This window comes from Acomys russatus, chromosome 25 (genome assembly GCF_903995435.1).
Source record: "Acomys russatus chromosome 25, mAcoRus1.1, whole genome shotgun sequence".
In the NCBI taxonomy this organism is placed as follows: Eukaryota; Metazoa; Chordata; class Mammalia; order Rodentia; family Muridae; genus Acomys; species Acomys russatus.
This window is the reverse complement of record NC_067161.1, coordinates 11,364,826-11,392,054: the sequence shown is the minus strand read 5'-3', so window position 1 is coordinate 11,392,054 and position 27,229 is coordinate 11,364,826. Positions and strand designations below refer to the sequence as shown.

Sequence of the window (27,229 nt, the reverse complement as noted above, 5' to 3'; positions counted from 1 at the left end):
TCCTGATACCCCACGTCCCTTAAAAGTTGTGAACCTCCGCCACTCCCGGGCGATGCTAGGATCCCTCTGTGGACTGAACATATCCCACGGGCCACTGTGATTCGCCAACTCTCCGATGCTGTGATACACTAGAGTCCTCAGACCTCCCCAAAGCCACTGCTGCCACCATTGACGCCTATATACCGCTGCGGGGGCTGTGGCTCAACAACACAGCCAAGACAGCGACTTCTCGCCCCCTGGCGGGATCTGCTAGGCTCCTCTGTCCAACACCGTGGGTCTTGTCCCCATGTCCATTCTGGCCTGCCTCTGCCAGTCGCGTATCCGTGTCCGCATCGCATCTCTATCTGTGTCCCACTCTCTTTTGATCCGTTGTCCCCTTCTCTTGGGTCCATCCAGCTATCTGCCGCGACTCCTAGTCTGGGCCTCCTTGGCACAGGTACTATCCCTAGCTAGGAGCCTTATACGCTACCGACTCAAGGCTGGACGTCGAGAACGGGCAGTTCAGGTCCACGTGTGAGCGGGCCAGAGGCGACTCCCATGGGCAGCCACCGGGTTCCAGATGCCCGAGACTTTGCCTTACACCAGGCGCTAGGACCCCACCTCTTTAGGCGAGCCCCCGCCCCTGAGCGCGGGAACCGCTGTTTGGCCAGCGCATGCTCCCGACTTGGCCGCCGCCGGGCGCAAGTGCGCATGCTCAGAGCCGCCGGCGCTGAGACGCGGGGCTCTCGGGGTGGGCAGCCCGCAAGCGCGTGCTTGTGGGGCGGGGCCGCCTACGCGCGTGCGCAGAAAGGCCAGCGCGGTCCAGCGGAGAGCTGAAGGGAGCGGTGCGGTGCGGTGCGCCGAGGTGGGTGCGCGGCGGGGGCGTGGCGGCAGGACGCGGGGCGTGGGGTGGGGGGGGGGGGGTGTCACTGCCACTGTGCACTGGCCGGGCGGCACGAACGTACTGAGGGAGGGGGACACGGGTGGTGCTTGGTGTCTTGGTCGCTGAGGGGCATGGGGCTCCGGAGTCTAGTACTGCGTGCTTGACGCGAGCCCCCGCAGTCAGATCCCTTTGGGCAGGCCTGGCCTTCTTCGATTGTCGCTGCCTCCTCTGGGCTCTGTGTGGTGGGAAAGAACTGCTCCTGTGTCAGTCTTCCCTTGGGGCACTTTCCGTCCCTGCGGAATAGGAAATCCACTTTCTGTATTCGTTCGAAATTGCAGCACTGTTCATATATACCTTTGCCCTCGGAGACCTGCAACATCTGGGGCCCTTCGCTTGCCAAAGATGACACAGCTGCCTACCTGACGCTTAGGTGCTTTCCCGGACGGAGAGCCCTATCCAGCTAGTGTCCCTGACCTGCCTCTGTCACCTGTGCCTTAGCTTGGCCCTGTGCTTCCGGAGTTTTGAATAACATAGCTGAAGGGCAGAGGTGGCACCACCTAGGGGGGCTACACATGACAGAAGTCAGGCTGTCAGGGGTGCTGCTGCCATTCTTGACACACTTGGCTCAGTTCAGAAACAGTTGTTCTCTGGCTTTCTTGGCTTAGGGCTGACTGGGCTAACTTTAAGGGCCGAAGGCTGTCTAAACCAACCAACCAACCAACCGGGACAAATGCGGGTATAGGTTGTCTTTTTGTGGCAGTTGGGTTGTCATCTTTCCAAAGTGGGTAGAGGCCCGGAATGGTATTCCTCGTTTCACTGTGCCCGGCTGGAGGGTCAGCCGGTGACTCCCAGGCAGTTTGTACAACTGTCCCATAATTTGGCATGCATAGCGTAGCCATTTCATTTACTTGGCAGCAACAACTCTATCCTCATTTTTACACACCCCCCCCACACACCACACCACACCCTATGTTCACACAATAGGTACCTGTCAGTGTTCACTGAATTGTTGTGGAGATCCACTTTCTCAAGCTTGAGCTGCTGTCAATTCTGTGTAGCCTCGGCTGGCGTTGAAACCAACCCCGATGACAGATGATAGAGAAACTTCAAATATTTCATAGTGACCATACATAATGGAGTGGTTCGCCCCCTTTGTGTGCTTCCTTTTTTTTTTTTTTTTTTTGAGGATTAACCCTCACCTAATCTCCTCAGTACTCAGATAAAGACTTTATGGGATGTACTGGGCAGTGACAGCTGTATTTAGAATCTGGTCTTTGTGTGGCTCTGCCTGGAGCCACGTTGTGTTATTGTGGCTCCCCCGTGGCGTGGCATTCAGTGGGCCAGCGTTCTTTTAAGTGGTTGTTGGAAGGAATAAAGAGTCCATTTTCTGAGTGATGTCAACTAGTGAGGTGGCCATGGAGTGGCTTTCAAGTGGATTATGGGTCACCTTTGGGTTGCAGAAGTAATCTAGTAATCTAGGCAGGGTTTTCACAACATCAGGTTCACCTCCCTGAGACTGCAATTTCACCTGCTTGTGTACTTTCCTAACGCCGAGCAGCTGCACCTGCCAGGACTGCCCAGCAAGTCTCGGTGACCTTGGGTACAGCGTGTTGCTCCTAATCCTTATCAGAGACCGAGCCAGCCTCAGAAGGCAGTGTAAAGGGTTTGCACGGGAGGATGCAGTGGCTTTGTGAACAGCAACAGGAAAATACAAAACAAACAAACACAGACAGTTAGCATTTGCCCAGTTCGGTGCTCTACTTGTTTGAGCGTACCTTTCTTGTTTTGACAACTCTGAATGGAAGAAGGGAACCTTTTACAAACAGCCATTTCAGTGGCTGTTTGCAGCCATCACCTTCTAAGTGGAGATAATATTTTTTAAAGCCCTCAGGCCTTTTACTAAGAACAAGCCTGAATTTATTACCTGGAAATTTTTACCATCCTCCCAGTATGTGTTTATTGCACATTCCTGCTTCAACAGTGCTTACCACTATAGTATATGAAAGGCCCTGTATTCAATGCCTAGGACCCAGGGCAGGTGGGTGACGGGAAAATGGGCTGGGTGTGATAGCACACAATTATAATCTCAGTAGGGAGGCTAAGGCCAAAGGACCAAGTTCTAGGCCAGCCTGGTCTGTAGAGCAAGACTCCATTTCAAAACAGCAGAAAGGGCTGGGGAACCTAGCTCTATAATGAAAATCTTATTTAGCACGCTCAAGACCCTAGGACCAACCCCCGGTACTAAAAGGAAGAAAAGAAAAATGAATATCTATGAGGAGGTGCTGGATGCATATGCTGTGAACACAGTGTTGAGTGAGATTTGGAAGCTTCTGGAAAAGTGTGGCTTGTGAGTGACCCAGTTAGACACATGTTTCCTAGAACCATAAGGTTGAGGGTGTGCTGAGGGTAGGGCCAGTTGAGGGACCTCCAGACAATCATAAGACAGAAGGACAGGAGGACTGGCATAAGCAGCTGCCAGGGTGGCGAGGGCCAGGGTGGAAGGAGGCTGCTGGGTGACTGGAGGCCTAGGGCTACTGTGCATGGAATACAGAAAGAGACAACCTAGGGAGGAACAAGGCTTTCGGTTTGGAGAAGTGCCTCCTGGTCTGGAGCCAAAGCATGTACATGAGATTCAAGAGTGGGGCGCTTTCCTGTGTGGCATCTAAGCTGGGGAGGGGGTTGGGCTGTACATGCAGACCCCTAATACTGCGCCCTTAAGACACAACGTAAGGGAGAAGACTGGTCTGTAGCCTGTCACTTTGTAGGTCGAATGGAGTGAAATGATGGGCTTTTGTTTGACCTTGTCGAATAAAAGGGGGCGAGGGATGCTGGGTGCTAAGGGTACAGCCTTCCCTGGCTCCACTGCCTTCTAGGGGCTGGCTTTTCCTGTCTGCCATTTGGGGACGCTCGAGGTTGGGTGCTGATTATCTCAGAGATAGCCAGACCACAGGTTGCACCTCTCAGTGTGTTTTCACAGAACTCTAGGGGGAAAAAAACCCACCTCGGAGCTTGCCTTGCCTTCTCTTCAGGCCCCCAGCTTCTGCGGTATCAGCCTTAGCGAAAGGCAGGGCTCTGGCAAGAACCAAGTGAGGCCAAGTACGCAGTGTCCACTCCAGTCTTCCACGCTGTGGGGGCCGCGTGAGTAAGTGGAGACCGATCCTGCCACAGGAGCCCTTCCTGTCCAGAGTCTCAGAGCACCTGTCTACGTCTGTAAGCCGCAATGTTCTCTCTAGCCTGGTGTGTCTTCCTTTGCAGGTGACAGACTAGAACATAGTAAAGCACACCAAACTGCTTCTGAAAGTCTGTCATGCCTGAGTTTTTTCATTTCTTTGTTTTGTGGCCCTGGCAATTGAAGCCAGGGCCTTTTGTCTAGTGCTAGACAAGTAAGTACCACTGAACTCTTTGTCCAAACTAGGTCTTGATTTTTGAAACAGGCTCTCCCTATGTAGCCTAGGCTGGCTCAAACTTAGGATCCCTCTGAGTCAGCCTCCTGGGTGCTGGCATTACTGGTATGTGACTCGTCGTCTAGCTTGTTACAGTTTTTTAATTGGGTTCCACACACTCTCAGACTCTGGGTGTTTACTGATAGGTGAATCTCTTATGAATAAAGTCTGGTTTAGTGTTCTAAGTGTACCTCATTGTCTGGGTCTCCTCAAGGGCTGCCCTTACCTGCATCCCATCAACCTCACCGTGAATCACTTTGGTCCTGTTCACTAGTTACCTTCCGCCCTTCCTAGCAGAGCCCCTTCCAGCACTCCTGTCCCGAACGTTTGTGACCCTTAGAAGAGGTGTACTCCTGCCTGCCCTGGGGTCTTTTTCTGTCTTCCTGGGCTCTTCCAGCCTTGCTCCCAGCACAGCACAGCTGTGTAAGCTGCTCAGTAAGTTCCAAGCCTTTAGGCTTCTTGGAACCTGTGAGCCGGACTCTAAGTGGTTTTGTTTTCCCCATTCTGTGGGCACACGGGCATGTATGTGAGTTCCTGCGTGTGGAGGCCAGAGGTTGACATTCGATGTCTCCCTCGATTGCTTGCTCTCCACCTTATCTTTTGAGATAGTCTCTCTCATGGGCACCCCGGGCTTGGCAATTCAGCTCGACCTGCCGGTGAGCACCACAGATCCGCCTGTGTCTGCCTCGCCAGTGTTGGTATTACAGGTATGTACTGGCCCACTTAGGCTTTTCTGGGGATTCTGGGGGATTGGACACTTACATCCTCATGTTTCTGTAACAAGCGCTTTACCAGCTGAGTCATCTCTCCACCTAAAGACTGGCTTTTGATCTGAACCATAACGCTACTCAGTGGCCTTGTTCCCCCGGTTCCTACACTCAGAAAGAGCTCTGTGCTTGGTGGCTTTGTCCTCTGCTCCTGCTCTCTGTGCTACCGCCTGGGGCTAATGCTTCTTCACCCTTCAAGATCAGGCTGAGGCAGACCCAGACTGCCCTGTTTCCTTGTGGGCAGAGGTTTCTTACACCCTGTGCCTTCCAGTCACAGTGCCTGGACCTTGGAATGGCTTGGTCAGTATCCCGTCCTGGTCAGGGCTTCCTGAGAGCTGAGGCAGCGCCTCGTGTCTTTGTCTTACAGCACTTGGCATCGTGGCATGCAGGAAGCATGTCTTGAATGCCTATTAAAATGATTAAGCCTCCATGACTCCCAGACACCTATCTGACTTGGTCTGAAGATGCTTGCTGAGAACGTGCCATGTACCTAGCCTTTCAAGGCACACCCGCCTCAGACACCTAACTTAGAACTCAGGTCTGTGGAAATTCTAGTGCTGCTGACATTTTGGCTGGAATTCTTTTCCTCAGATTCTCATCCTGACCTGCTGTGGAAAGGAAAGAGCCCCATGCAGCTCCAGCCCCTACCTGTGGGTGGGAAAGGAGTGTCTAGAATGGCTGGGCAGGCTTGGGTCTCAGAATCCCATGTGTGATCCTAGCCACATCTAGGAAGACCCGCATTTGAACTTGCAGCCAGCAGGCAGTCCAGCTGGCCCATGGTGCTGTGACTCAGGCCTCACTGTCGCTTACATCCCTTTTGTACCTGGCACGTGCCTGGCATTGTGGCACCAGCAAAAAGCCCACTATCAAGTTCCCTGTAACCAGCTTCTCACGGAATCAACTGTGAGTGTCAGTCGCTATTAGCACAAGAACTTCCTAGGCTGTGCTTCAGGGCTGAGACAGCATAGACGCAGCCTTCTGGGGTCACCGCGTAGGGCAGGTTTGTTAAGGCTTCCTACTGTCATTCGGCCATCCAGATTAACTTGGGCCCAAGTCTACCTGCTTCCTTCTCTGGTTTCTTCCTTCCCAGGCACCTTCCGAGGTGTGATGTAACATTTGGGTATGGAAGTTACAATCTAGCAGAAGGGTGGGGCCTGTAAGCGGTTCACTACAATACCTCGGTGTGCTGGAGCGGGTGGGAACAGACTTGGGTAAGGAGGCACTGGCCTGGAAGCTCACTGGAGGGCTCTTGAAGGAGATGTGATTGGAATGTGCTAAGAAAGGAAGTGGGGTGTGGGGGCTGGGAAGCTGGCGAGGTAGCTCGGTGGTTACGAGCACTGGCTGCTCTTTCAAAGGACCTGGGTTCAATTTCCCAGCACCCACATGGCAACTCACTACTGTCATGTAAGTACATGAAATAAAAATAAATCATTGAAAAAAAAAAAAAAGAAAAGAAAAGAAGAAAGAGGGGACAGCTATGTCCTGTGCCTCCTCCTTCATGTTCTTTCAGAAGGGGTCGTGCCTTCTGATTAGACCATGGGGACTGCAGTTTGCACTATGTGACCAGTGCTCCTGAGCCTGCTGTGGGAGGGGCAGGAAGGGTGGGGGACAGGGAGGTTCTTAGGGAAGAGGTTGTGATAAGGCCTGGCAGAAGTGCTGGAATTTGAGCTCAGCTACAGTGGCGCCATGGAGCATGAAGGTCCTGAGATGTGCAGGGATGCCTCGGAAGCCGCTGCAGGTAAGGGATCAGAGCTACAGCTGTGAGCAGAGGAGATGCGGCAGGGAGGGATGTCAGCTATGAGTGCTTTAGAGAGATAAGGGCCTGGGGTATGTGTTATGCATAGCTGCTGGGTAGTGATGGCCTGCTGTGGCTAGCCTGCCCTTTGACTCTGAGGGGATTTAAAAGAAGAAGCAGAGGAAGGCCTCAGTGAGGGTCCAGGGGATCAAGATCTCAGAGAGTGAGATCAGAACCTTGGAGGGGCCTATACTTGGGTCCATGGCTCCGAGTGGACCAGAAAGGGAAAGAAGTTCCTGCCTTTCTCAGAGAAAGGGTGATGAGGCTATGAGCCAACGCTTGGAAACAGGAGCCGTACTGGAAGTGAGCCGAGAAGGCCTGCCAGGCAGCACCCAGAGCCTAGCACACTCAAGTCCTGTGAGCAGATGGTTTGATTCCCCCTCCCTCCCTTCAGCTTGGTCTCCTACAGGAGGGAGCTGCTGTCACACTTAGCTGCAAAGGAACAAGGGGACTGGGCTGGGAAGTGGGGGCCAGTGCTCCAGGGTAGGAGTGCTCTGTATGCTGGGGAGGACTAGGCCCGGCATGGGGACACATATCTTTAATCCCAGAACTGGAGAGGCAGGGACAGGCAGATCTCTCTAAGGCTGAGGCCAGCTGATCTACATGTGTTGCAAGAACTGTCTGGGGGAGAGAAGAGACAGACAGACAGACAGACACTGTTTATGAGTATTTGACCTCTGGGTGGAATGGTGGATGACCTGGAAATATACATAAAGGTTTTTAACGTGGTTGGGGGAGAGGGGGATCAGGGAACCTGAGGTGGGGCTGCTCCCCCTACTCTTCTAGTGACAGTAGCACAGAGAACAAGGCCGTGGCTGGGGGCCTGTGAGAGAGCATACAGAGAGTAGAGGGTGTGCTGGGGTGATGGTGGTTCATAGGCTAGTTCAGGAACAGGAAGAGAAGAGGGTCCTGGAGGAGGAGAGTAAGAAGAAGGGGTGAGGTTGAACAGCCAGAAGACCGGTGACTCCAGGCAGTGGGGCTCAGGGGAGGCTAGGTCTCCAAGGGAATATTCTGGAAGTCTGTCCATGTGGGACCTCTCCAACCATGACATTCTGCATGTGAAGGTCCAGGGTGGCCTGTACCCTGAGTGCAATGCACCCCACGTGGCCCAGTGCCCCTAGACACTTCTGACAGTGATCTCGGTGGCTGTTGCTTCTGTATCCACTTTCCTGTCAAAAGACAGATCTCTGCACAGTGAAAGCCTGTGCTTCCTCATCTCACTGCCCTGGTGGCATCCTTTGTGATGTGCCTCCCACCCCTGGGGAGGTTAGGTCTTTACAGCCTCCTGAACACAGCAAGCCTTTCCTACTGCTGTGTGCTCTCATCCTGTCCACGGAGGCCTCCTTACCCTCTCTGCCCTCCACCCAGAGTGCCCCCCAGAAGGGTTCTACCACCCTCTCTAAGTGTGTCATAACCATCAATGTGTCTCTGCCGTCACCATCAGGTGTCATGTTTCTGCGTCTGCTATACCCAACAAGGAGGCATTTGAGAGAAAGTTCTGGAAAGACTGAATGTGAGATGGATGGGTTAGCTAGTGGCCTCTTTCTTTCAAGATTTCTTCTGTGCTGTCCTGTCCAGGGCTGACCTCTAAGGAGATGATGAGCATCCAGCACCCCCAATGCCCAGGATCCCTGAAAGCATCCTGAGATCATGTGTGTCTCTGGAGTGTCCAGCAGGTTCTTGGAAGATAGGCACATCCTTGGAGATAGGTCCTTGGTGGGTATGAAGGGAGTTCATGTACCAAGAGGGTTTGGTTGCCACTTGATTGCTAGTTGTTGCCTCTGCTCTTGTCTTTACTGTTCATGCCCTGGTCCAGGTCCACTTTAGGCCCAGCACCCCTGCTCTGTAGCCCTTCCCGCCTCCCTGTCTCAGGATTACCTTTAGATCACCACCCCCTACGCCTCCCTCGCTTGCCCTCCCAGATGCCCTGCTGGCATCTCTGCTGTCTCAGCCTCTAACTAACCCTCCCACACCATTCACCTCTGGGGCCAGCTGCTCAGGGTGTGGTGGCACTTCGAGCATCTTACCAGACAACAAACCATAACTATCATAATAGCCATGCCTGTGTCTTCTCCATCTCCAGACAGCATACCTATGGCCCTCTCCTGACCCTACTGGTATGGTCAGGGACAAGTGGCCATCCACATCCAGCTGTGATCTCTAGTGGTCTGTGTACTATATCTCCCCAGAGCTGGTGGACTCATTTCATGTCCAAGCATGGACATGCTTTGACTTACACTAGGGTGGCCGGCATGAGAGGAGTGTGTGTTTGTCTATCACGTGGAAATGTCCACAGTGCTTCACTGCCCACTTCTGTTGCCCAGTGTTTCCCATATACTTGGCCTGGGCGCCCAGCCTCAATTCTCCATTTTTTATTCCTGTCTGATGTCCCACTCCTGATCTACAGGAAAGCACACGGGGATTGCTAAGACCGGAGGGGAAAAGCTGAGCCCTGCCTAGCATGCGGCGTGGTGACTAAGGTTCAGGCAGGCAGGCCCCTGGCTCATAGTCAGCTTGTTCCTGTGGCTGGAGGAAGCATTGTCAGGCTAAGGCTGGACGTGGTGTAGGACTCCCTTAGGACAGTTGTCTTTGTTTAGTGCTTATGTGTGGGTGTGGGTGCCTTCCCTGTACCGTTGGCAATTCATGAGTCTGCTGCACCCTAAAATGTCTCTGGGGACCACTCCATCTGGACCTTCCATGGCCAACCCACTGGCCCTTTTCCCCACCTTCTCAGCTAGACTAGACTGTCCTTTCTCTCTGACTCCCCCAACACAGGTATCATAGTGGATTTTTGATCTTTTTTTTTTTTTTTAAGACAGGGTTTCTCTGTGTAACCTTGACTGTCCTTGACACCCTCTGTAGACCATGCTGGCCTTGAACTCATAGAGATCCACCTGCTTCTGCCTCTGGGATTAAAGGTGTGTGCCACCACTGCCTGGCTTCCTCAGGGTAGTTTTTTTCTTTTTTCTTTTCTTTCTTTCTTCTTTCCTTTTTTTTTTTTTTTTAGGTTTTTCGAGACAGGGTTTCTCCGTGTAGCCTTGGCTGTCCTGGAGTTGCTTTGTAGACCAGGCTGGCCTCGAACTCACAGCAATCCGCCTGCCCCTGCCTCCCTCTCTGTTGGGATTAAAGGCAGGCGCCACAACGCCGGGCTTCCTGGGGAGTAGTCTTCTAATGGAAAGTCTGGGATGTCACATGTTTAACCTCTCCTGCTTCTCATTCATTGCACACCAGGTCCTCTGTACTGCTCAGCAAAGACCCCCAACTTAGTGGGGCCTCGCCCACCTTTCTTCCTGCAGTTCTGTCCTTTCATACTGTCTTCACCCACTCCAAGCAGCTCCCCGTCTTCATAGACTTGGGGTGATGTCACTGCACTGATGGCTGTGAGTCTCTTCTGGAGTCCCCTGTACTCTGTTTTATGCCTAGAGAGAGCTCTGGTAGTCTGATGGTAGTCGGCCTGGGGCAGGCAGAAAGGAGCAACTCATTAAAAGTTTGTGCAATGAATAAAAAAGTTCAGAGCAAAAGGAGCTGTTATTGTTGGCTCCTCCGTTGCCTGTGACAAGGACAAGTAGCTAGGAAGGGAGAGGCCCAGGGTGTAGGTGTGTTACAATGTAATCCTCAAGGCACAGTCTGTCTGTCACATGATAAGGAGTTTGTTTTCAAATCTGCCTGTTTGGGAAAAGAGGTGAGAAATGCAGTCTCATGACCCAGGCGGTGTTTTGGGACAGCACGATGGTATTGCAAAGGGACCTGACCTTGCTGAGGAAGGAGCTCGGGCAGGGCTGACTGCGAAGAAGCCTGTACCTCAGGGAGGGCAGTGACAGTGTGGAAGGCTCACAGGCCCTGGATTCCAGCAAACTCGGTGTCCCCTGCTCCTGTGCAGGGGACTCTGCAGTCCCTCACCCATCTCTAAAGGATCCTGTTCCATCAGGGTTCCCTCATGATTGCACGGGATGGATTATGAAGCTGCATCTCTGACAGCCAGCCTCTGTGGCTGAAGATGGGGGAGGGGGTGACTCTAGTGTAGAGGCACCAGTCACTTGGTCCAGAGCATCTCCTGGAACTATCCAGGATGAGGCTCATTTTTTTCTCATGCTCACTATTTGTCCTTTCCACCTGCCTTAGTTGCTTTTCTATTGTTGTGATAAGACACCAAGACTGAGGCAGCTTACAGAGGAAAGAATTTATTGGGGCTTACAGTTTTAGGTGAATTCATGACCATCATGGTGGGGAACATGGCAGCAGGCAGGCAGGCACGGCACGGGAGCAGTAGCAGAGAGCTTACATGTGATCTACAAGCGTGAAGGACAGACAGGCAGACAGACAGACAGGCAGACAACAGACAGATAGCACTGGCAAGAGAGCTAGTGAACTGGAAATAGTGGGAGTTTTTGAAACTTCGAAGTCTGTTCCCAGTGGCATACCTATTCTAACAGAGCCACACCTTTAACCCTTCCCAAACAGTTCTACCAGCTGGGGACCAAGTTTTCAAACATGAGGAGCCTACGGGGACTGTTCTTATTCAAACCACCACCCCACCCTACCTCCAGGCCAAAGATCTGCCAGAGGGGCTGGAGAGATGGCTCAGAGGTTAAGAGCACTGCCTGTTCTTCCAAAGGTCCTGAGTTCAATTCCCAGCAACCACATGGTGGCTCACAACCATCCATAATGAGATCTGGTGCTCTCTTCTGGCCTGCAGGCACACACGCAAGCAGAATATGTATAAATAAATAAATCTTAAAAAAAAAAGAGATCTGCCAGAATGCCACCTGTGACGAAACAGGCAGGCCAGTGTTGGTGAGCACGGTTTCCTCTCAGCCAGGCCTGACCACCTTCCTTCTCTGTGGACCAAGAGCAGTATAAGGGCCTTGCTATGGATGAAAGATGTTGAGGGTTTTCTTTCTTTGTTTGTTTTGTTTTGTTTTTGTTTTGTTTTGTTTTGTTTTTGGAGACAGGGTTTCTCTGTAGAGTCCTGGCTGTCCTGTGACTTACTATGCTGACCAGGCTGGCCTTAAACTCAGAGATCCTCCTGCCTGTGCCTCCCAGTGCTGGGATTAAAGGCTTGCGCCACCACAACCCATGTACCTTGAACTTTCAAATAGTCACAATGCTCATAAAGAAAGGGCTGTAAAACTTAGGGGAAGCTTGTGAAGTGGGGAAAAGAAGCAGCTCAGGTCAGGGCGGGGAAGTCAGGCTGTTGAAAGTGGCAGTTGCGGCTGGGCGTGGTAGCACATGCCTGTAATCCCATACTGGTGGACAAAGTGAGTCCAGGACAGCCAAGGCTACACAGAGAAATCCTGTCTCGAAAAAAGAAAAAAAGAGAAAGAAGAAGGAAGTGGCAGTTGCAGGCGGCTACCACCAGAACTCGAGCTCTGGCCTGGTGGCCTGTGGAGGAGAACTGCACCCTCTATTCAGGAATGGCCTCTAAGATAGTCCTCCAGGGTCCCTCTGTATCCAGTGCCAGGCCTACGACTCTGAGTGCAGCCTCAGAAGAAAAATGCCCAAAACATCCGAGCTGGCCTGGCCTGTCTGCTGATGCTGTGCTTTCTCTAAACGGTCTCACTTTAGCCCTCACTGCAGAAACCTCCATTAGATCATGCCCCTGGCCATTTCCCACTGTTCTTAGTGTAAAAGCCGGCCACCTTCTGTGTGTACATGTGCTGGCCCCATTGCCCCTGGAGTTGGCTGCACATCCTGGCCACACATCTTCTCCTGGAGCTTGCTCTTCTCCAGGTCTTTGTACCTGTCCTTTTCACACTCTGTCCAACATGCTGTCTCTTCTCCAGGTCTCTTGGGAGATGCTCACACCATGGGTCCTCACCCTACGAACCCACACTATGTGGAGTCCCTACTGTCTGAAACTACCACCAGCTATTAATCCATGGGTCTAACAGGTGTCCTGTAGTGTTTTTCCTGCTTTCTCGGGATTACTGCTGAGGCGCAGAGCTGAGGGCACAGATAGAGTGCTTCCTATTCCAAACACATGGAACTGTGGGAGAGGGGACAGCCAAAGGTGCCGCTGGGAGAACCAGCTCTTCTCTGGAGAACTTGAGGGAGCAGAAGGGGACTTTGGGACAGTGCAGTGTTTGTGATGACAAACCCTGGTCCTCAGGCTGAAGGGAGAGCAGCTTCTCAAGAGCACTGCACACAGTGGCAGCACCTGTGCAGGGACTGTCCTACTGTGTGTGCTGTGTCACTGTAATGTCATCCTACCCACATGTCCAGAGACAGCACTCAGCTCAGAGAACTAGTGTCTCTAAGGTAGGCGTTAGTTATTATGGCATTTCTTTCTTTCTTTTTTAGTTTTTTTGAGATAAGAGTGTAGCCTTGGCTATCCTGGACTCACTTTGTAGACCAGGCTGGCCTCCAACTCACAGAGATCTGCCTGCCTCTGCCTCCCGAGTGCTGGAATTAAAGGTGTGCGCCACCATGCCCGGCTATTATGGCAATTTTCTTTTATTCTTTTATTTCCTTTTTTTAAATAAATGATTTATTTATTATATATACAATGTTCTGCCTGTGTGTACACCTGCACACCTGCATGCCAGAAGAGGGCACCAGATCTCATTATAGATGGTTGTGAGCCACCATAAGTTTGCTGGGAATTGAACTCAGGATCTTTGGAAGAGCAGATAGTGCTCTTAACCTCTGAGCCATCTCTCCAGCCCCTATTATGGCAGTTTTCAACAAAGCCATTGCCATGTGGAAATGTGAGGCTTGGCCCAAGAAGAAAAAAAAAAATCTGGACCTTGAAGCTTAGCTGGCTTGCTGGCCCCTTTGCACCTGCTCCCTCTCTCTCCTTGACACACACAGTGTCTGCTCCTGGCACCATTGTCAGGAGCTGGATGTCTGAGGAGTAAGACCCTTGTTTGCTTTGTGGGAATGAGTGTGATTTGTAAGGTTGAGAAAAGGGTCACTTCAGCTAAAGAGTCTCATCTCCTTGGGCTGTAGGTGAGCTCAGTAGGTAGAATAAGTACGTAGCATACAAGAGAACCTGGGTTGGATCTGCAGCACTGAAAAGAACAAGGGAAGAAGAGCTGGATGTGGTGACACACACCTGCAGTCCCAGCACTCGGGAGGGACAGCCAGGAGAAGGTCGAGCTATGCTTGTCTGCAGAGGGAGCTCCAAGCCAGTTTGGGTTACCTGAGAGCCTGTCTCAGAAATGAAAGAAAAGAGCCGCGCTTGGTGGCGTATGCCTTAATCCAGCACTCGGGAGGCAGAGGCAGGTGGGTCGCTGTGATTTCGAGACCAGCCTTGAAGGAGAGATAAAACCTGTTTTTTAGGATTCCAAGTGCAGGATTGGAACGGTCTTGTGAGAGAGCAGGTGAGGTTAATCCACTAGAAGACCAACCACCTCGTGTGGGAGCTTGATTGTTGCCAGCTGAAAAGATCTCGTGAACGGACTCTGGGAGGAGATATATAAATGAGCCCAGAACTGGAAGCGGGCTTTTTGGAGACTTGGGATAGTTTTGGCTGTTCATCGCTGCACTTGGAGGCGCTCCTAGAGAGAACCTCTCAAGGGAAGGCTTCGGGGCTCCAGCTCCTGCTCCTGCTGAGGTTCGGGCTTCTGGTTACTCAGGGTTTCAGCAGAAGAAACCCTGCTGATTGTGCCAGGAGAATCGTTCCTCGGAACTGATATTCTTGCAGTTTTGTTATTGTGTCTATTAATCCTCATTTCCTATTGTTTTGGTTAGTTGGATTATAAGTGTCGTATGCTTGGTGACTAAGTTGTTAATAAAATATATTGGTTAAGAAAATTGAGCCAGGCGTGGTGATGCACGCCTTTAGTCCCAGCACTCGGGAGGCAGAGTCAGGTGGATTGCTGTGAGTTCAAGGCCAGCCTGGTCTACAAAGTGAGTCCAGGACAGCCAAGGCTACACAGAGAAACCCTGTCTTGAACCCACACCCTGCCCAATGAATGAGTCCAGACATGGTGGTGGTACACACTTTAAGCCCCGAACTCTGGAGGCAGAGGCAGGCAGAGCTCTGAGATTGAAGCCAGTCTGGTTTACAGAGTGAGTCCAGGCCTGCCAGGGCTACACAGAGAGGCCCTGTCTCAAAACCAAAAAAAAAAAAAAAAGAAAAAGAAAGAAAGAAGGAAAGGAACGAATGAACTAATAAACAATTTAATTCTCCAAAGTGTGGGTATAAAGACCTAGTTTATTTTATGTTTTTGATGAAATTTTCTGTCTTCCTTACTTCCCCAATTCAATGACCAATCTATAAAAGACGTGATAAGTGTATAAATGTAGGAAAAGGTTTTGAAGGCCGTTTACCAAAGCAGCAGTGGTAGATGCCTCAGCTGAAGGGAGCTAGAGCTACAGTGATGGTCTGAACAGTATGCTCAAGTTCTGCTCTGTGATTTGGTCTTATCTGATACTTTGTGGTTATACATGCCCCCTGCCCTGTCTCTGTGTAGCCCTGCCCTGGAACTCACTTTGCAGACCTGGCTGTCCTGGAACTCCCAGACTTCCACCCGCCTCTGCCTCCCTGCAAGTCCTGGGATTAAAGACATGCACCACCACTGACTGGTTGCATATTTTCTCTCTCTCTCTCTCTCTCTCTCTCTCTCTCTCTCTCTCTCTCTCTCTCTCTTCTTTTTTTGTTTGTTTGTTTGTTTTTTGAGACAGGGTTTCTCTGTGTAGCCTTGGCCATCCTGGACTCACTTTGTAGACCAGGCTGGCCTCGAACTCACAGCGATCCGCCTGCCTCTGCCTCCCAAGTGCTGGGATTACAGGCATGCACTACCACACCCAGCTTTTCTTTCTTTCTTTTTTAATTGATGTAGTGTTTATTTTATATGTCTGAGTGTTTCGCCTGCATGTGTATCTATCTGTGTATCCCCTGTGTGCTCATGGCTTCATATATCCCCTGAAACTGGAGTTTCAGATAGTTGTGAACCACCATGTGGGTGCTTGGAATCAAACCCCTGGTCCTCTGGAAGAGCAGCCAGTGCTTCCAACCTCTGAGCCATCCCTCCAGCCCGACTCTGCATTCTTTATCACATGGCAAAAGCATCCTAAACCATCTTTTAAAGATTTTAAAATTTTAGCTGGGTGTGGTGGCACACACCTTTAATCCCAGCACCCAAGGAGGCAGAGGCAGGAGAATTGCTATGAGTTCGAGGCCAGCCTGGTCTACAAAGCAAGTTAGGGACACCCAATGCTGCATGCAGAGAAAACTAAAAATAAATAAATACTTGAAAGATTTTTAACTTTTATTTTACGAGTATGAGTGTTTTGCCTGCATGTGTATATATGTACCATATGCATGCCTGTTGCCCTAAGAGGTCAGAAGAAGCCAGCCGGTGGTAGCACATGCCTATAATCCCAGCACTTGGGAGGCAGAAGCAGGTGGATTGCTGTGAGTTCAAGGCCAGCCTGGTCTACAAAGTGAGTCCAGGACAGCCAAGGCTACACAGAGAAACCCTGTCTCAAAAAAAGGGGGAGGGTCAGAAGAGGCTGCCAGACCCTCTGGAGTTACAAGTCAACTGAGACCATTTTATAGATAGCTGGAGGAAGCCTCATGTGCCTGGTCCCAGTAACAGCATGGTTCTTTCTGCGCAGGGTGTAAGAGAGATCATTGGGTCTCATTGCCTCAGTGTCCCTCTGACTGGAGCACATTGCCTGGACCTCTTGCCACAGCAGGTAGCATTCTGCTGTCTGTTTCTTCCTGAAGGAGTCCTGTGAACAGTACCTCCATCACTTTTGCAGTTTCAGTTTAATGTTCAACCTGGAGCAGGTTGGCGTGTTCTGCTGAGCTCCAGTTCTATTTATAAATGTTTTTATTTCTCTCAGGGGGAGCAAGTCCTTGTCACCCAGACAGAATGGGCCTGTGGTGGCTCTTTAGGTTTTTACCCCAGAACCAAGCTCGAAAGATGGCTCGGATGTGGGAAATTGTGCAGTGTGTCCTGGGCATGGCTGAGGAGAGCAGGCAAGAGGGCCTGCTGCTCTCAGAGAAGTATGAGAGGGGCCCCCACACCTGCCCTAAGGAAGGGGGTACTGATCAGGGGGCCCCCACACCTGCCCTAAGGAAGGGGTACTGATCAGGGGGCCCCCACACCTGCCCTAAGGAAGGAGGTACCAATCAGGCCCCCCACATCTGCCCTAAGGAAGGGGGTACTGATCAGGTGGCCCCCCACACTTGCCCTAAGGAAGGGGGTACCGATCAGGACCCCCACACCTGCCCTAAAGAAGGGGGTACCAACCAGGGGGCCCCCACACCTGCCCTAAGGAAGGAGGTACCGATCAGGCAGCAGGACTGGTCAAGCCATACGCCAGGCTTTCCCACGGGGACAGTAAAGTCAATTTAATATGATTATAATGCTTGCATCAATTTTGGGTTTTGTTTGTTGGGCCAGATATTAAACTCACAGCCTCAGTCATGATTGAGTATAATACCACTTGGCTACAGCCTCAGCCTTGTTTTAATTATGAGAACGCCTCTGAAGACTTCAGTGGGGCTGAAGAGATGGCTTAGCAGCTAAGAGCACTTGCTGCTTTTGCAGAGGATTTGATTTCTGGCCCAGCACCCACACGTCTGCTCAGGGCTGGCTGTAACTCCATGCCCAGGCAACCCATTGTCTTTCTCTGGCCTGCACTGGCACTACACCTTGTGATCCTCTTTCATCCATACAGGCAAACACTCATACACATAAAAAATTTTAAATCAAGTCCTTTTTTATTTTTTTTTAATTTTTCTTCAAGACATGGTTTCTCTGTGTAGCCTTGGCTGTCCTGGACTCACTTTGTAGACCAGGCTGGCCTCCAACTCACAGTGATCCACCTGCCTCTGCCTCCCAAGTGCTGCCAGCATATGGGTGAGGTGCATGAGGACTGAGTTCAGATCACCGAGCCTGTGTAAAGCTGGACTCAGAAGCATGCATCTTTGATTCCAGCCCAAATACAGCAGCAGGGGGGTTGGTGGGGAGACAGGGAAATCCCCTAAGCTCCCAGGTAGCTAGCCTGGTGTACACAGCAGTAGAGAAGAAACCCTGTCTCGAAGGAGGAGGGAGCAAGGACAATCACTCCAGGCTGTCTGCTGATGGCCAACAGTGTGCTGTGTGATGGACACCCATACACAATTTTTTTTTTTGTTTTGGTTTTTTGAGACAGGGTTTCTCTGTGTAGCCTTGGCTGTCCTGGACTTACTTTGTAGACCAGGCTGGCCTTGAGCTCACAGTGATCCGCCTGCCTCTGCCTCTCGAGTGCTGGGATTAAAGGCAGGCACCACCACGCCCGCCCACAAATATTTTTTTAAATGGTTAAAATAGTGTCTTACATATATTTTACCACACAGAGAAGCAGCATAAAGTCATGGTGTTTTCTTAGATAGTACCACACATTAGGATTTACACTACAATTCTTCTGATGATTGTGGTGGCACATATCTTTTGTCCCAGCACTCAGGAGGCAGAAGCAGGCAGATCTTTGAGTTCCAGGCCACCTGGTCTACAGAGTGAGTTCCAGGACAGCCAGTGCTACACAGAGAAACCTGGGGGCGAGGGAGGAACCCTGTAATCCCAGCACTCTGGGAGGAAGAGGCAAGCTAATCTCTCTGAGTTTGAGGCCAGCCTAGTCTACAAAGTGAGTCCAGGACAGCCAAGGCTACACAGAGAAATCCTGCCTTCAAAACAAAACAAACAAGCTGGGCGTGGTGGCGCACGCCTTTAATCCCAGCACTCGGGAGGCAGAGGCAGGCGGATCGCTGTGAGTTCGGGGCCAGCCTGGTATACAAAGCGAGTCCATGATGGCCAAGGCTACACAGAGAAACCCTGTCTCGAAAAAAAAAACAAAACAAAACAAAAAAAAAAAAAAAAAAACAAAAAAAAACAAAACAAACAAACAAACACACACATACACACACAAAACAAAAACAAACACAGGGGTTGGGGATTTAGCTCAGTGGTAGAGCGCTTGCCTAGCAAGCGCAAGGTCCTGGGTTCGGTCCTCAGCTCTGGAAAAAAAAAAAAAAAAAAAAGACAAAATAACAAAAACAAACACAGCATACATGCAGTAAAATTCTTTTAACTCAGTAGCATTTTTTTTCTTTTTCTGTTTACTTTCTAGTTGAATTTTCTACATGTAAGAGAAATCAGAGTGATGTGGATATTTACCAAAACTCACTGATGCTGACCCCCATGACATTGTTGGACAGTTCTACCATCCAGGTCAGAAGGGTCATCCCCGTGTGTGAGCAGATATTGGGCATGTGTTCCCAGGGCAGCAGCCTTTGATAGAACCTTTGAACCCAAACCAACAGGCTGTTAGAGCTCACTGTGTGTGGTCTCTCAGTGTATCTCACCCCTCCCCCCTCCCCTCCCCTGCCCTCCCCTCTCCTCCTCTCCCTCTCTCTTTTTTCTTGTTGGAAGCCAAACCTAAGGCCTCATGCATAGGAGACAGGTGCTCAAGAAATGAGTTCCATTCTAGACTTTGCTTTTTTGTTTTTGGTTTTCAAGACAGGGTTTCTCTGTGTAGCTTTGGCTGTCCTGAACTCACTTTGTAGACCTGGCTGGCCTTGAACTCACAGCAATCCCCCTGCCTCTGCCTCCTGAGTGCTAGGATTAAAGGCATCACCACACCCAGCCTCCCAACTGTTTTTTTGTTTTGTTTTCTTTTTAATTTTATGTGTAAGAGTGCTTGACCTGCATGCCTATATTTGCACTACATACATGCCTTAAGATTTATTTTTTATAATAATTTAAAATTTACAATTATAATGTAATTATGGCATTTACCCCTTCTTTTTCCTCCTTCCAAGCCTTCTCATGAAACTCCTCCCCTCTCACAACTAAATGCCCCCTTTTCCTTAATTGTTGTTACACACATGTACCCACACATTCCTAAATACATATCTATAACCTGCTCAGTTCATATAATGTTACTTGTATGAACGTGGTTTCAGGACTGACCACTTGGCATTAGCTGACAACTCGGGGGCTCTGCCATGGGGAAAACCATTTCTCCTGCTCTTAGCTTCCCTTAGTAGCCTGTTCTTCTTTGTCTAAGGCTAGAATTGATTTGTTTGTTTAGGCAGAGTCTCACTATATAGCCCAGTCTGGGTAAGAACTCACTGTAGTAAACCAGGCTGGCCTCGAACTCAGAGCAACCCGCCTGCCTCTGCCTCCCCGGCATTTTTTGTTATTTTTAAATGATGTGTGTCTGTTCTTGGGTAGTGCTTGCAAGTGCAGAGGCCTGGGGTGTCCAGAGCATCTGATCCCTGCATCTGAGGTTACAGGCTGTGGCGAGGATCCTACCGTATGGCCGGGGACTGAACTCAGATCCTAACTGTGGAGCTGTCTCGCCTAGTCATGTGCTTATCTGTTTGTGAGGCAGGGTCTCGCTGTATGACTCAGGAGGCAGACATTGAACTCGCGGTTCTCCTGCTTCTCCGTCTCCCGTGTGTTCTGGTATTTCACACGCGTGCCCTCCACCCTGCTCTGCTCACCCACCTCTTGCATGTGTGCCTGAACACGACAGCTGCCACGCCGTGAGATAGCATCACCTCGCCTAAGACTCTTCTGGCTATGGTTTCCTTGGAGCCAGAAATATCTGGTTTTGAAACTGTGGCACCTGCCCCTTGTTCCTCAACACTTGTACTGCAGAATTACACCCCAGGCCCTGTTTCTTACTCCTGGAACTACCTGTTGGGAGAGTGTGGCTTTTGGCTGGCAGCTGGAAGAAGATAGGAGCTGCCTGTGGTCCCCGCTGGCCTAGCCTTCCATTGGTGTGAGACAGAGACTAAGTGCAGCCGCCTTAGCACGGGGAGAAAGTGTGCCCAGCAGGCCCCTCGTGACCTTTGCCCCTTTTTCGATAGCCTCTAGCGACAGTGGTCTCAGTGGGTCTTCCCAAGTAGAAAGTTGTTTGTAGCAAGATCCGGCTGGTTTTTGTTGTTGTTGTTGTTTAAAGATTATTGTATTTATATTTTTTGTTTTTTAGTTTTCAAGACAGGGTTTCTCTGTATTATCTTAGCAGTCCCAGGCTGGCCTCGAACTCACAGCAATCTGCCTGCCTCTGCCTCCCAAGTGCTGGGATTAAAGGCGTGTGCCACCACACCCGGCTGTATTTATATTTTTTATAGGTGGAGTTTGGGGTAGGAAAGATGGCTTAGTGCTTAAGAGCACTGGCTGCTTTTCCAGAGGACTTGGGTCCAATTCTCAGCACCCAAATGGTCCCTCACAACTGTTTGTAACTCCCAGGAGATCTGACATCCTCTTTTGGCTTTCATGGGTACCAGACACACAATGGTGCATAGATACACATTTAGGCAAAACATCCATACTGGTAAATAACATTAACTTTAACTGTTTTTGTTTGTTTGTTTGTTTTTGGTTTGGTTTTTTTGAGACAGGATTTCTCTGTGTAGCCTTGGCTGTCCTGGATTCCTTTGCAGACTAAGCTGGCCTTGAACTCACAGTTATCCTCCTGCCTCTGCCTCAATGTAAAAATTTTTTAAAGAAGACTTATCGTTGAGTGTGTTGGCACAGTCCTTTAATCCCAACACTCAGGAGGCAGAGGCAGGCTGTCTGTGAGTGCTAGGCCAGCCTGGTCTACAATGAGAGTTCCAGGACAGCCAGGGCTACACAGAGAGACCCTGTCTCAAAAAAGAAAAAAGAAGATGTGTGTTGTTATTTCCTGTCTGGGTGTTGGTCTGCTTTGCTCATGAGCACTGCATGTGAGCTGTGCCTGCACAGGTCAGGAGAGGCTGTGGGAGCCCTGGAACTGGAGTTAAACTGCCTGAACTGGTTGCTGAGAACTGAACTCAGGGCCTCTGCAAAGAGTAGCAAGAGCTCTCATCCAGCCAGCCATCTCTCTGGCCCCAGGAGTCAGGCTTTCAAAGCATTACTGCGAACCTGTCGCTAGCGTTTCACTGCTTGGAATCCATGGCCTGTCTGGCAACACATGTACTCTGTGAAAAAAAGTTGTTCTCCAAAGTCAGTGAGAGCTTCTCAGAGCAATTATTTATCTTCCTAGTCCTTCTTAGAAAAAAAAAGTAAAAACAAAAACCAAGTCCTTTAAAATGTGAACTCTCAATGCATGTACTAAAATTGTTTTCAGTCCTACAGGGTGTGTGAGATGACAGACTGGTTAACAGAAAACCCCCAAAGACGGGGCTGCAGGGTTTAGCTGCTCCTGTCCCCTCTGGCATCCTGGGACCTGCCTCCTGGGCACATCAGGCACCATGGACTCGCCAGGATACAATTGCTTTGTGGATAGGGACAAGATGGATGCATCCATCCAGGACCTGGGGCCAAAGGAGCTGAACTGCACCGACCTGCAGGAGCTGAAGCAACTGGCACGCCAGGGCTACTGGGCTCAGAGCCACGCCCTCCGGGGGAAGGTGTACCAGCGCCTGATCCGGGACATCCCCTGTCGCACGGTCACACCTGACGCCAGCGTGTACAGCGACATTGTGGGCAAGATTGTGGGCAAGCACAGCAGCAGTAGCCTGCCCTTGCCTGAGTTTGTAGACAACACTCAGGTGCCCACCTACTGCCTGAACACACGGGGAGAGGGGGCTGTGCGCAAGATTCTCCTGTGTATTGCCAACCAGTTCCCCGACATCTCCTTCTGCCCTGCCCTGCCTGCTGTGGTGGCCCTGCTACTGCACTACAGCATTGACGAGGCGGAGTGCTTTGAAAAGGCCTGCCGCATCCTTGCCTGCAACGACCCCAGCAAGAAGCTCATTGACCAGAGCTTCCTGGCCTTTGAGTCCTCCTGTATGACGTTTGGGGACCTGGTAAACAAGTACTGCCAGGCAGCCCACAAACTGATGGTGGCTGTGTCCGAGGACGTGCTGCAGGTGTACTCTGATTGGCAGCGGTGGCTGTTTGGGGAACTGCCCCTCAACTACTTTGCCCGTGTTTTTGATGTCTTCCTTGTAGAAGGCTACAAGGTGCTGTACCGAGTTGCCCTGGCCATCCTCAAGTTCTTCCACAAGGTGAGAGCAGGACAGCCCCTTGAGTCAGACAATGTAAAGCAAGACATCCGCATGTTTGTCAAGGACATTGCCAAGACAGTGTCCCCTGAGAAACTACTAGAGAAGGCCTTTGCCATCCGCCTGTTCTCCCGCAAGGAGATCCAGCTCCTGCAGATGGCCAACGAGAAAGCACTGAAGCAGAAAGGCATCACTGTCAAGCAGAAGAGGTAGGCGGAGCCCAGGGGCATGTGCGCCTGTGTATGAGTTACGTGTCTGTGTGGGTGGTGTTTGTGTGTGCGTGTATGGTATGTATATGTAGGTGTTATGTGTGTGTGCATGCGTGTGTTATGTGTCCATGTGTGTTGTGTGTGTGCGTGTGTATGTTGTGTGTGCGTGCATGTATGTGTTATGTGCCTGTGTTGTGTGTGCCTGTGTTGTGTGTGTTGCGTGAGCGTGCATATGTGCGTGCTGTGAGCACATCTGTGGACTGGCAAGCTTTAGTGGAATACATCCTTTAGGTCTGAGCATGATCGTGTCCTGCAGCCATTAGTCTGCTTCTGGCCTTCTGTCTGTTCACCTGCCCACATGTGGATACAAAGACACTAGACAGCAGGAAGGGCCTTGCAGTTATGGCCTTAACAAGACAGAGGAAGCCGGATACTACCAGGGGGTCAGAAGGTCAGGCAGTTACCAGGGTGGCCTCCTAGAGGTCACATCAGAGCAGCCCCTGCTCTGCCCTTCCAGATCCACCTTCATGGCTGGCGATCTTTTGAATGCTGATTGTGGCCTCCCTGTCCCTGGGGGGCAGGGTTGGGGAAAGTCACGTGACACGTGACACTGGAGGCTGCTGTAGGCATAGCTGCTGGCATGGAGTTGACTTTCTCCTGGGCCCAAAGGAAGGCATGTCTGGGGTCGGTACCCACCACTAACCTCGCCTTGTCTGTTTTATTTTTCTTCTTCTCCGTGTCCGTTGCTTCCTCCTGTTTCTCAGTGTCTCACTTTCTAAAAGGTAGGTCTGAACCACACCTGGATGCTTGCCTTCTCGGCCCTGCTTTCCTCCAACCAGCGCTGGCTTGGCTGCTTGCTGTCTCCCAAGGCCTGCGTGGCTCTGGTGGGCTGGCTTCTGCTTGCTGCTTTAGCTTGATTGATGCAGGCACTGTCTACCTGTCTGTCTGTCCATCTTTCTGCCTCAGTTGTTCGATCTGCTGGTGCTTGGCTGGCTCTGCAGCCTTGTCTTGCTGGAGGCTTACTTCATTTGTCCTGGTTTCTTAAAGAAAGGGGCTTTTGTCCTCCACACCTCCAGGCTGGGCACTCCCGTACATCAGGTGGGAGGTGGGGCTTCTAGGAATAATTTTGCCCCATTTCCAACTGGCACCCAGAACCAGGCTGCAAACCTGGCTGAGTAGATCAGATGCCCTTTCCAGGCCATGTACCAGAATGAAGCCCTGGGGCCACAGGGTAAGGGTGCAGTCAGGACTGTGGCCACTGTGGGCTCTGAACAGTCCTCACTTCCCCCAGGCAATTTGTGCACTTGGCTGTCCATGCGGAGAACTTCCACTCTGAGATTGTCAGCGTGAAAGAGATGAGAGACATTTGGTCCTGGATCCCTGAACGTTTTGCCCTCTGCCAGCCCCTCTTGCTCTTCTCCTCGCTACAACATGGGTACAGCCTAACCAGGTGAGGTGCTGCCAACACCGAGAGTCACACCCTGCACTTCACTTGATAGCTGAAAATGAGCCTTTGAACCTGTGACCCTGGTGAGGTCCTGCGTCTTCCTGTGAGGCCTGGGAATCAGAGCCTCTGTTCCTGGCGGTGTAGGCTTCGGAAGTCATTGCTGTGAGCACCATAGCCAAGGGCTCTATAGGCACCACAAAGATACAACAGTCAAAGTTCCCATCTCAGGAGCTCAGAACTGTCAGGAGGAAGTCAAGTGGGCAGGTGGCCCTGGCCTCCCCACTACCCTCACCCACCACATCCATCACCATCCTGCACCAAGTACCCCTCTGTGGGGCTCTGTCTATGTAAGGCTTTGGTATCCTAGCAGGGGCATTCTGCCCTCCAAGCTAGCTAGGTCAGGTCTAGTTAGCATTCAAGCCTCAAACTGCGGGCCATCCTCCCCCAAGGCCCTGCCTGCAACCACACAAGCATTTTGACTTGGTTAAAAGTCACTTGTCCCAGCCCCCAGTGGCCTGAGCAGCACAGTGGCAAGCCTCGCCTTCCTCACGCGTCCTGTTTCTCTGGTTCCTGCTTCCCTTTAGCTTCCAGCACTCAGCTTTGCCTGAGGGGGAATGCACTGTGAATCTTCTCCTTTGTCATGCCAGGGCAGCCTGGCCCTGCCAAAAGGACACTTCGTGGTTCTTAGCCACTGTGGACAGAAGTGGTGGGAAAGGAGTGTTGCCCCCAGGCCCTCTACCCTTGGGACTGTCCTGTTGGGGCTGGCAGTGATGGTAGGCGGTCAGGGAGGACATGCTGGGCAGCACATATGTCTCTGCTCCCAGGTTCTATATCCAGTGTGAAGGGCACGAGCCCACCCTCCTGCTCATCAAGACCACGCAAAAGGAGGTGAGGAGCCTGCTGCTGAGATCCGTGTGTGGACAGGGTCCCTGCATGAGAGTCACAGGGGAAGACAAACTTCCCCGAGGGGTTACTTCCCTCTCCCACACCCTTTTTACCATCAGTGGTGGGAGGATGCACCCCCTAAGCTGGGGCTTGGCCTCTCAGCACACCTGAGGAGGACAGAGGCACAGCCTCACTCAGCTTCCTCCCTAGGTTTGTGGGGCTTACCTGTCCACAGACTGGAGTGAGAGGAACAGGTTCGGAGGCAAGCTGAGCTTCTTCGGGACTGGAGAATGCTTTGTTTTTAGGGTAAGTTGGGCTGAGTGTGGGGTTCCTCTGACCACTTAGCTGTTCCCATCTTTTCAGATGGTCTGAGCCCTTCAATCTGCCCTCCAAGACTGAGTGTAGGCCCAGCATCTATACTGGGCCAGCGTGTTGCCTGATCCCTGGCTGTTACAGAAGCTGGCTAGAGGGGCTCAGAAGTCACCAGGCCATGTGCCTGGCAGCCCTGCACAAGAGCCTTGTTTTGTTTTCATTGTAGCGAATATCCTAAAATGTACTCTTGGTTACTTCTGGGTTTTGCTGGTTAGACTGTGAGTACCCCAAGAGCTAGCAGGGCCTCATCTGCTAATGTGGTGTGCTATTGCTACAGCCCCTCACTCAGGGACTCACGCACAGCACAGTCATGGGATGGACATGGGCTGCGGCTTTGGAGCATGAAGGCCCAGTGAGGTGCCACATGCCAGTAACCCTGACTGTCGCCATTCCTCCACAGCTGCAGCCAGAGGTACAGCGGTATGAGTGGGTGGTCATCAAGCACCCAGAGTTAACCAAACCATCAGCCTTCAAGTCCTCAGAAACTGCAGCCAGTCCCTCCCTCCTCGGCCACCCCGTCTCTTCAGACCCTGCTGATCGCCTCTCACCTTTCCTGGCTGCCCGGCATTTCAACCTACCCTCCAAGACTGAGTCCATGTTCATGGCTGGGGGCAATGACTGCCTCATCATTGGTGGGCACCTGTTCCCTTCACCTCACTCTGGGTCCTAGCTGTATTGGGAGGGGAAGATGGAGGATTTTGGGTAGCTGAAGCCCCTGTGCTGAGTCCTTGTAAACACGTACGTATATTAAGCAAAGGAAAAGGACCTGGGTTGTTGGGGGAAGACCAGGCATGAAAGATGGGGGCTTTGGACTAGCTGGCAAGCATCAGCCAGGGAGCCAGGCCCGTAAACTTGTGGTCTTAGAGGACCCTCTGTAGTCCGAGGGGTCCTTTTACAGAGATTGCTATTTAGCAGAGCGTGCGAGGACAGAGAAGAGGGGGTACCTGGGGTTGGGGGGTTGCTGGAGCAGAAAGACATCTGATCACCTGCACATCCCACAGGGGGAGGAGGTGGCCAAGCACTCTACGTTGACGGGGATCTGAACCGAGGCCGCACTGGACACTGCGACACTTTCAACAACCAGCCCCTTTGCTCTGAGAACTTCCTCATCGCAGCTGTGGAGGCTTGGGGCTTCCAAGACCCTGACACCCAGTGACAGGCCTGCATTGATGGTGACTGAGCCACACTGTGGGGTGATGGGACTGAGGCCCAGCTGCCTCTTCGGGAAGCAGGGAGTGAGTGAGACATCACCTCCAGGAGGTGTGCCAGTTTGCCACCCAGGGCTACATTTCTCTGCCCCTGTGCCTCAGCTCCTGCTGAGAAAGGGCAAATAAGTTTTCTTGCCAAACGTGGGTCTGTGGTGCCCCCTGCTGGTGCTTTGACCCTGCAGCGCCTCAGACCTCTGATGCTCTGAGATGTCCCTGGGCTATACTTGGATAGGGGATGGCACAGCACCCCCTGGTCCAGAAGGAATGTCTTTTGTCTTTGTGTTTCTGCAGCGCCTGAGCTCTTGCT

The 27,229-nt window shown here is 51.5% G+C and overlaps 1 protein-coding gene across 5 annotated transcripts; it reads left to right on the top strand.

Annotated features, from left to right (window-relative positions):
* Nucleotides 1-27,009, top strand: Tbc1d24 (TBC1 domain family member 24). Of its 5 annotated transcripts, none has more exons than XM_051167545.1 (9): nucleotides 790-844; nucleotides 18,934-19,034; nucleotides 21,930-23,010; nucleotides 23,775-23,792; nucleotides 24,302-24,460; nucleotides 25,282-25,345; nucleotides 25,553-25,648; nucleotides 26,115-26,346; nucleotides 26,716-27,009. In XM_051167545.1, exons 3-9 carry the CDS (start codon nucleotides 22,046-22,048, stop codon nucleotides 26,868-26,870), a joined length of 1,689 nt encoding a protein of 562 aa, XP_051023502.1. In that variant the 5' UTR covers nucleotides 790-844; nucleotides 18,934-19,034; nucleotides 21,930-22,045; the 3' UTR covers nucleotides 26,871-27,009. The 5 variants fall into 5 exon arrangements, with proteins under 5 accessions (XP_051023503.1, XP_051023502.1, XP_051023506.1 ...); XM_051167547.1 differs by lacking the exon at nucleotides 790-844 and adding an exon at nucleotides 6,753-6,810; XM_051167546.1 differs by lacking the exon at nucleotides 18,934-19,034 and having other exon boundaries at nucleotides 1-844.
* Nucleotides 27,010-27,229: the final 220 nt, after the last annotated feature.

Bases quoted from the DNA above. Each gene is read 5' to 3' on its own strand.
- Tbc1d24 (XM_051167546.1), top strand. From the start codon at position 22,046: ATGGACTCGCCAGGATACAATTGCTTTGTGGATAGGGACAAGATGGAT. The intron at 24,461-25,281 runs GTGAGGTGCTGC...CTCTGCTCCCAG, and splicing joins CATGGGTACAGCCTAACCAG to GTTCTATATCCAGTGTGAAG. The intron at 25,649-26,114 runs GTAAGTTGGGCT...ATTCCTCCACAG, and splicing joins GAGAATGCTTTGTTTTTAGG to CTGCAGCCAGAGGTACAGCG.